The following is a 10,315-nucleotide window of genomic DNA, read 5'->3' as shown; positions in this document are numbered from 1 at the left end:
ACCATCCTATCAGAGCAGCACCATCCTATCAGAGCAGCACCACTCTATCAGAGCAGCACCACTCTATCAGAGCAGCACCATCCTATCAGAGCAGCACCATCCTATCAGAGCAGCACCACTCTATCAGAGCAGCACCATCCTATCAGAGCAGCACCATCCTATCAGAGCAGCACCACTCTATCAGAGCAGCACCATCCTATCAGAGCAGCACCACTCTATCAGAGCAGCACCACTCTATCAGAGAAGCAGCACTCTATCAGAGCAGCACCATCCTATCAGAGCAGCACCATCCTATCAGAGCAGCAGCACTCTATCAGAGCAGCACCACTCTATCAGAGCAGCACCACTCTATCAGAGCAGCACCATCCTATCAGAGCAGCACCACTCTATCAGAGCAGCACCACTCCATCAGAGCAGCACCACTCTATCAGAGCAGCACCACTCTATCAGAGCAGCACCATCCTATCAGAGCAGCACCACTCTATCAGAGCAGCACCATCCTATCAGAGCAGCACCACTCTATCAGAGCAGCACCACTCCATCAGAGCAGCACCACTCTATCAGAGCAGCACCACTCTATCAGAGCAGCACCACTTTATCAGAGCAGCACCATCCTATCAGAGCAGCACCACTCTATCAGAGCAGCAGCACTCTATCAGAGCAGCACCATCCTATCAGAGCAGCACCACTCTATCAGAGCAGCACCACTTTATCAGAGCAGCACCATCCTATCAGAGCAGCACCACTCTATCAGAGCAGCAGCACTCTATCAGAGCAGCACCACTCTATCAGAGCAGCACCACTTTATCAGAGCAGCACCATCCTATCAGAGCAGCACCATCCTATCAGAGCAGCACCACTCTATCAGAGCAGCACCACTCTATCAGAGCAGCAGCACTCTATCAGAGCAGCACCATCCTATCAGAGCAGCACCACTCTATCAGAGCAGCACCACTCTATCAGAGCAGCACCACTCTATCAGAGCAGCAGCACTCTATCAGAGCAGCACAATCCTATCAGAGCAGCACCACTCTATCAGAGCAGCAGCACTCTATCAGAGCAGCACCATCCTATCAGAGCAGCACCATCCTATCAGAGCAGCACCACTTTATCAGAGCAGCACCACTCTATCAGAGCAGCACCATCCTATCAGAGCAGCACCATCCTATCAGAGCAGCACCATCCTATCAGAGCAGCACCATCCTATCAGAGCAGCACCACTCTATCAGAGCAGCACCATCCTATCAGAGCAGCACCACTCTATCAGAGCAGCACCACTCTATCAGAGCAGCACCATCCTATCAGAGCAGCACCATCCTATCAGAGCAGCACCACTCTATCAGAGCAGCACCACTCTATCAGAGCAGCACCATCCTATCAGAGCAGCACCACTCTATCAGAGCAGCACCACTCTATCAGAGCAGCACCACTCTATCAGAGCAGCAGCACTCTATCAGAGCAGCACCATCCTATCAGAGCAGCACCATCCTATCAGAGCAGCACCATCCTATCAGAGCAGCACCACTCTATCAGAGCAGCAGCACTCTATCAGAGCAGCAGCACTCTATCAGAGCAGCAGCACTCTATCAGAGCAGCAGCACTCTATCAGAGCAGCACCATCCTATCAGAGCAGCACCACTCTATCAGAGCAGCACCATCCTATCAGAGCAGCACCATCCTATCAGAGCAGCACCACTTTATCAGAGCAGCACCATCCTATCAGAGCAGCACCACTCTATCAGAGCAGCAGCACTCTATCAGAGCAGCAGCACTCTATCAGAGCAGCACCATCCTATCAGAGCAGCACCATCCTATCAGAGCAGCACCATCATATCAGAGCAGCACCACTCTATCAGAGCAGCACCATCCTATCAGAGCAGCACCACTCTATCAGAGCAGCACCACTCTATCAGAGCAGCAGCACTCTATCAGAGCAGCACCACTCTATCAGAGCAGCACCATCCTATCAGAGCAGCACCATCCTATCAGAGCAGCACCATCCTATCAGAGCAGCACCACTCTATCAGAGCAGCACCATCCTATCAGAGCAGCACCATCCTATCAGAGCAGCACCATCCTATCAGAGCAGCACCATCCTATCAGAGCAGCACCATCCTATCAGAGCAGCACCATCCTATCAGAGCAGCACCACTCTATCAGAGCAGCACCATCCTATCAGAGCAGCACCACTCTATCAGAGCAGCACCACTCCATCAGAGCAGCACCACTCTATCAGAGCAGCACCACTCTATCAGAGCAGCACCACTCTATGGATTCAGCTAAAATGGCCTCTCGGGCAGCTCTGCAACAGGGTGCATTACTTGGCACAGAGAGCAGGAGAACCGGACTGGGAGCCATGTGCACACAGTCCACACACAACAACAGAGCGAGTGCAAGTGCAGGCCACACAAAGAGACACAAAGCAGACGATTGACTCTGCGATGCGTCCCAGGCTGGAGACGGCACAGAGGGACACACCCGCATGCACACACACACACACACACACACACACACTCAAAATTACACACACACACACACACACACACACACACACACACACACACACACACACACACACACACACACACACACACACACACACACACACACACACACACACACACACACACACACACACACACACACACACACACACACACACACACACACACACACACACACACACAAACAGACACAGACACACACAAACAGAAAAAGGAGAAACAGATTACTGATTGCCCGATTGAAATTGTATAATCCACTTCTATACAATAACACTTAGTAATGTAATGTGATTACTTCAAGTTACTTCTGGGTAACTTTGCCTCAAAACTCTGTCTTCTATGGTACATACTGTTATATGGATAGTGTTGTTACTGTAAAATACTGAATCAACCATTGTTTTGAGTTGTCTCTTATCTCAAAATCTAAACACATCTTCCTTTTTATGCATGTCTGAGGACTCGCCACGGTTAAAAAAACAAACTAATTCGAATGTCCAGAGGACTCGCCACGGTTAAAAAAACAAACTAATTCGAATGTCCACACAAGTGCAATATCAATCAATAAGAATATTTATTGATTATGGGCAGAATTCAGTTCGATAGGCAAAGAGAATGGTCGTAATACAGTCCGATGGTCAAAACAAAACAGGCTCTCGTACAAAGAGAAGGGATTGTTCAATACTCAGAGTAGTCATCCGGTCCAGGGTCAGTACACAAGGGGGTTTCTCAGCCAGTCTAGGGTCCAGTACACACAATGAACACCTTCTAGCCTTCACCTCTCCTCTCACTACCTCTCACCTTCACAACTCTGAATATCTCAATCTCTCTCTATGTCAGAACTCCAACCTCACCTCCACTCAACTCACCTCTGACTAACCTAGTGTATTTGTAGTGTGTGTGTCTGGGCTGTGTGCATGTGAGATGTGGGTAAACTAATGATGCACAGGTGTGTTTTATCAGTACTACAGTTTTTCTCAATTGCTTTAGTTCAACCTCCACAACATTTTGTCATTTGTGCACATCATAGTAGCAGTTTCTCATTCCTCCGAACAAATTGCAAATGCTTTTGGACATGCATCAATTGCTTTCATACAATTCTCTGCTGTTTTATAACATTATCATTTGCTTATGTCATGTCAGTCAAAATTAACTATACTTATGACTGCTGAATAGTCATTCCCTATAAAACTAATAGTCCTCATTTCATTGATTGAGTCATTACATACAAAAATGTTGAACTAGTTGTCAAAATCTATCAATCACGGCCTCACAATGGCTGAGGCTGGTCAAAGGGTGCAGCCAAATGTTGAGAGAACCACTGTAAATTAAATTACTGTATTCAAACATTTCGTCTGGAGAGCAGGTGTGTATACTGGACAGTAATTCAGCACTAAACAATCTGCACTGCACTACTGCCATTGTGTCATACATGAAGCTTGCAGTGGGACAAGAACTTGTCACTTTTTACATTTTACATTTAGACAGCTTTACTGCAGCACAGATTTACTGTATTGTGGTGTAGTAGTGTTACAGTACATATTTGCCATATTTACAGTATGGTACTGTACTGCATTATTTTACAAGTGGGAAGCACTGTTATTGTACACTACAGTAATATACAGTATATCTCATGTTTGCTGTACATTACTGTAATTTTACTCTGCACCACATATGATTGCATGACAACCTCGCAGAGGTGGAAGAGGGCCCCTTTTTACTCCGCAACAAGAGGAAGCCATTTGTGCAATGGTGATTGCAAACAATGCCATAAGGTTGACAGAGATACAAAGCGCTGTTATAGAGGATGACAATATCTTTGGGAATATTGAATCCGTTTCAATCGCTACAATTGACAGAGTGCTCAGTGGAAATTAAATGTGCATGAAACAATTGTAGCACAATTGACAAATGAGTAGCGATTTGACTGGAACAGAGTGAAGGAGATCCGCCACCAGTATGCACAAGTAAAACATGTATGTGTTCTATGCATACTCTAATGTTCAGTGCTGTAAACTGGTTACTTTGTGTAGTGCCATGCAGTACACTTACATGACAGTTCATACTGTACAATATGTTGTCCAAAATGCATTATGTTACACAGGACAAGTTTATAGTTTTTATCTCTCTCTCTTCTGGGATAAAGCGTGTACCAGGGAACCACTGCACACATTATACGTTGATGAGGCGGGTTTCAATCTGGCAAAAGGTAGACCGCGTGGAAGAAATCCCATTGGACAGAGAGCAACCATTGATGTCCCAGACCAACAAGGAGGGAATATTACAATGTGTACAGTGTGTACAGTAATGTGTAACTGTAGATTTCAAATGGCTGTGCAAATAGTGTATAGTGCTGTCTTGAGCATTTTCAGGTAGTGTCACCAATATCTGACTTTTTTGCATTGGAAAACACTTACAGAGTGATCTGTCATAATGAAAACATGACAAAGCCATTTGACTATCTTGTTCATAAACAATGGTGTCAGGACTTTTCATTTTGATGACAGTGACACTTTCATTGACATGGATACTTGCTTTTGAGGAATGAACTATCCATTTTGAGCAAGTGACACGCTTCTGCAGGTTATCAACTAGGTTTTGCAGTTTGTACTAATTGTTTTGAGAAATGCACTAACAGTTATGAGAACTTTAATTCTGACCAGAGAAATGCACCAAAGCAATTGAGAAAAACTCTACCTAATTGTTTCTACTCCTTCCGTGGCAATAATAGCTCCTGTCCTTCACCTATCCATGAGATGAGATGATGAGAGGTGATATCTGCCACAATATATATATATATTAGTGCTGTCAATGGATAAAAATGGTTTTACTAATTAATCTCACAATTTTCTGTAATTAATCTAGATCAATCTAGATTAAAAATAGCATTTGTCTACTTAAGACCGAAGCTTGTAACAGATATCTACTTGAGTAAAATCATGGAATTAATGTAAAATCAACACAAAGAAAGTATATTTAGATTCAAAGACTATTTTAATAGCTTTCTTTTAATACAGTTTCTCTCCTGTGAAATACAAATGTTCAACAAAACCATCAACATTGACTCAGCTAGACCTCTTTCTTATATCCACGGCGCTAAGATTGAAGATTTTTCACTCCATAGATTAATCTAGATGCATTTATTTTAATGCTTTAATACATTTAAATTAATCTCCAAAGTTAAAGCATTAATTTTGACAGCCCTAATATATATATATATATATATTCACTGTAGGTAGTCCCAGTGGTGTTAGGGCGTTAGTAGTGTTAGCCACAGAACAGCGACCTGAGCCCTCCGCCCATCCTGCCTTTCAGAGAAAATAAAACACTTGAAGTCCATCCAGCACAGAGATATAATGCAAAAGCACATGTGTGACAGTATGCAACTATGCACACAGTGCTATCAAACACAGTTCCATGCATTGTCATAGGCATGTGCATACATACTGTACAGATAGATATACACACCCTCTCTCACACACACACACACACACACACACACACACACACACACACACACACACACACACACACACACACACACACACACACACACACACACACACACACACACACACACACACACACACACACACACACACACACACACACACACACACACACACACACACATGGATACAGACAGCTATACACACATACAGATGCACAGGCACATACAGATACACAATACAGTCACAATCACAGACACACACACAACATAAAAAAACCATACCATCCGAATCCCCCAAATGACACACTCCTTCTCCTCCTCAGCATTGTGACAGACTGAACTTCTCTCTGTCTGTCAGTATGTCTCTCTCTCTCTCTCTCTCTCTCTCTCTCTCTCTCTCTCTCTCTCTCTCTCTCTCTCGCTCTCTCTCTCTCTCTCTCTCTCTCTCTCTCTCTCTGGAGAGATGGGTGTGCTGCCTTTTTCTTTTTCCCCTTATCCTTTCCTCTCTTCTCCTTGTCTCCCACCTGCCTCTCTAGCTCCACTTTGGCTCAGCACTTCACAAGACAACTACTTACAGTAGGCCTACACGCACGCACACACACTCACTGACTAATGTGCACAGAGGGACACACAGACATCAACATGCTTCAGGGGAGGAGCAAGTTGGGGGTGGAGCTGTGATCTCTTTTTGTTTCAAACACAGAGACACAGACAGATAGAGGTAGACACAAACACAGACCTAGTGTAACATCCAGAGAACACGCCCACCACAACCAACCACCACAAACAGGCCTCCTCTTCCCCACCCAACCAGATATGGCCTCCACATTAGGTAATTTCCTCCGCTGTGTGTCACTCACTGAGGCCGCTGTGTGCTTCTCTGAAACCCGTGCCTTTCAGGGTGTCAGCCGGCTCCATGCACAGCTCTCAGAAACTACCCTGGGCAGGACCACTGTGTATATGTGAATTAAGACTTGACATGAATTACATTACAAATAGGTTAGGTCTCTTTAAGATAGTTTATCTCCATTTGTACAATAACCACCTGAGTCACCTCAGAAAGCGAGGAGGGTGAGGTGATCTCCAGTCCATTCAAATAATTGTCTTGGCGCAACCATTCCAAGCATTAAAACGTTAGGGTTCTCAGAGCTGGCTTCAACATGCACTAGCCACTTAGGCTAAATGAAGGCTTTTTATCTTTGGACAGGAGAAAGTCTGATTCTTCTTCTTTTAAGTTGTACATAGTGTTAGGAAATAGTCACACCCAGGGGCGGACCTAGCACATTTGGCGCCCTAGGCGAGGTTCACCACTGCCCCCCCCCCCCCCCCCCCCCCCAAAAATCAAAACATTGCCGCGCTACCAACCGGTTAACCCTTTTCACTGCGACAATACACAGAAGGTTAACCCTTTCACGACCATCGGTTGTGTGATAGTAAAGGGTTAACCCTCCGTCGTGTGGCAGTGAAAGGGTTAACAGTTATACAGTAAAGTACTGCACCTTTATTTTTTACAAGCAAGAACAAGAGCTAAGAATAAATGTAAAGTGCACACTAAAGAATTAAAACCAATAAACAACTTAGCTAACACACAATAATAATAATAACAATAACAAACAATAAAAGAATGTGCAAATTTGCTTTCAAAGAAAATTAAGAAGAAATGTAAAGTGCACACTAAAGAATTAAAACAAACAAACTTAGCTAACAATCAATAATAATAATAATAAAAATAACAAACAATAAAATACTGTGCACATTTGCTTTAAAAGAAAATTATGTATTGTAAAATATGTTACACATATATAATCAAAATATAATAATATTATATTTTGATTAAATATGTGTAACATATTTTACAATACATAATTTTCTTTTTGTAATTCTTTTTTATTTGTTGGTTTATTTAGCATATTATGCTAAATAAACCAACAAATAAAAAATAATTACAAATTCACTTTGTCTAAAGAACTATTTACATTCCACTCCCTATCATCACACTTCAATGTTAGCCTGTAGCTCCTACTGGTTTCCATTTACAGTGCAATCCTTCTGGCCTTCCTCGCTGCAAAGTCATCAATCACATCAAATTGTCCAACTCCTGAGCCAGCTCCTTCCCATCCAAATCAGATTGCCCTCCATGGTTTAAGGTGTGTACAAGTGCCTCTGCTTGCTTCATCAGCTCTTGGTGTGGCAGGTCTTGGAAGTTGTACAAAATTGCATAACTTTCACCTTGGCATGTTTCTCGTCTTCTTCTTTTCTTCTCTTTTTATACTGGCTGGCCGGATGACTTTTGCCTCTTCATAGTTCTCTAACGTTAGTCTTTCTTTCCTCAACGCTCAATTCTATAAACACTTGACCGATACCCATCAATGCACAGTGCTCTAGCATGTTTTGACTGTGAACACCTAAAGCTGAGGCTCAGACCGACCGACCGTTTTAGATTTTTGGCAAATTTTCCCTTATGTTAGAATTATTTTTAAGTAAAAATAATGGTTGCAGATATTGCGCTGAGCAAAATTATATTTAAAAATATAAAAAAATAAAAAATAAATAAAAACCTTTTTTTTATTTTTATTTATTTTTTTGGCGCCCCCCTCTGGGTGGCGCCCTAGGCAACCGCCTATATCGCCTGTAGGAAGCTCCGCCCCGACTCACACCTACAGTCTAACATGGCCTGACAGAAATACATACAGAGGGACCTCCCATGTTGGTAACATAGGGAGTGTCTTTCCTCCTTTCCTTCCTCCCTCCCTTAGGGTTGACAAATGTCACTACACCTAACGTTCACACACACACACACACACACACACACACACACACACACACACACACACACACACACGCACACACACACGCACACGCACACGCACGCACGCACGCACGCACGCACGCACACACACACACACACACACACACACACACACACACACACACACACACACACACACACACACACACACACACACACTCACACACACACACATGAGAATGTACGATAAATACAGTACAGGTGTCAGGAGGTAGCAAATTAGCTTGTTTTCTGTTTCACATACCGGTATGACTCACCATCCGAGATCTATATGGCTAGTGCTATAGACGTTGAAATTCAGTTACAAAATAGCAAATAACTATAGATAGGTAAAGGCTGAAGAGGGAGATAGCTTGGACGAGTAATGTTCAATGAATTTAACAATATCCTGTATCTTGACACCATCAGCCATTGTAGACTTTGTGAATTCAGCTAACAGGAACTAATAGAAATAGCCAGAGCTGTAATGAGAAGGCAGAACCACAGTAAAGAGGCCTTATTTATCATGGAACGCCCTGAGAAAAATAAAGGCTGATAGACCCAAGACCACAAGGAGATACACAGAACTAGAACTGAGACTAGACACTGATGAGGAACTGGTTACTGTGCGTTTGGTTCTATTTTCATTACTTCATTGCATGTTACACAAGGTGACTGGAATAAGTCTTTACACAGATTCCTCTTTACTCTACTTTTGCCTTTTCATCTTTTCTCCAATCCCCCAATTTAGTCATTATGCCAATTCCCTCTTGCTCATTGCACCCCCCTACTGTCAGTCTGAGGAGGGTGTAGATTACTACATACCCTCTTCCGATACATATGGACGAGTTTCACTGGAAGAGCATAATGTGCGCAGGGGTTCATGCTATCTCCCCCAGATCCCCTCCCTGCTGAACAGGCCGCGTCTATACTTTCGACAACAAATGTTTGTTTCCGCGTTCGAGTTTTGCGCTCTGATTGGCCAGGTCATGTGACATGTGCGCCAATTGTGGGACGGCAAGTTCGGCGCCTATTTCCGGGTCTAACAGCCTGCAAACTACCTAACGCCTAGTTTATCTGGTTAAGCTTTGGCGACTCTTTCGCAGTTGGTTAAGGTTAGAGTTTGGAATCAGGGCAGGCGTTCGATCTAACCTTAACCAACTTCGAAAGAGCGCCTACATTTACATTTACATTTAGTCATTTAGCTGACGCTTTTATCCAAAGCGACTTACAAGTTCTGTACGACAAGCCATCAGGAAGGGCACAACTCTATCAGCTGAGCAACAATGTTCATCAAAGTGTTGAGTGCTACAGTGTAGGTTAGTTTATTAGGACAAGTGCATGACAGTACGGTTAGTTAGGGTTAGATTTTCTTTTTTATATATATATTTTTTTTTATTCAGATAATGGTTGAAGAAGTGTGTCTTTAGTCGACGGCGAAAGATTGGACGTGATTCGGCTGTCCTAACTGGGGTGGGTAGTTCATTCCACCATTGTGGGGCAAGGACTGAGAATAGGCGACTTCTCTTTGATGACCCTCCCGGAGCTTGGATAGGAGTAGGTCTGAGGCGGCCA

At 43.6% G+C, this 10,315-nt stretch overlaps 1 protein-coding gene across 5 annotated transcripts in view; it reads right to left on the bottom strand.

Annotated features, from left to right (window-relative positions):
- Window positions 1–6,447, bottom strand: part of rap1gap2a (RAP1 GTPase activating protein 2a) — a 518,359-nt gene extending 511,912 nt beyond the window's left edge. For all 5 annotated transcript variants that reach the window (XM_084313633.1, XM_084313635.1, XM_084313634.1 and 2 more), the window contains exon 1: window positions 6,235–6,447. In XM_084313633.1, coding sequence (XP_084169759.1) covers window positions 6,235–6,278 — 44 coding nt within the window. In that variant the 5' untranslated portion in view covers window positions 6,279–6,447. The remainder of the gene's footprint in view (window positions 1–6,234) is intronic.
- Between the last annotated feature and the right edge of the window lie 3,868 nt (window positions 6,448–10,315).

The sequence above is a fragment of the Notolepis coatsorum genome (assembly GCF_963971535.1).
Source record: "Notolepis coatsorum genome assembly, chromosome: 1".
In the NCBI taxonomy this organism is placed as follows: domain Eukaryota; kingdom Metazoa; phylum Chordata; class Actinopteri; order Aulopiformes; family Paralepididae; genus Notolepis; species Notolepis coatsorum.
Note: the sequence above shows the minus strand (reverse complement) of the source record. Positions and strands in the feature narration are given on the sequence as shown.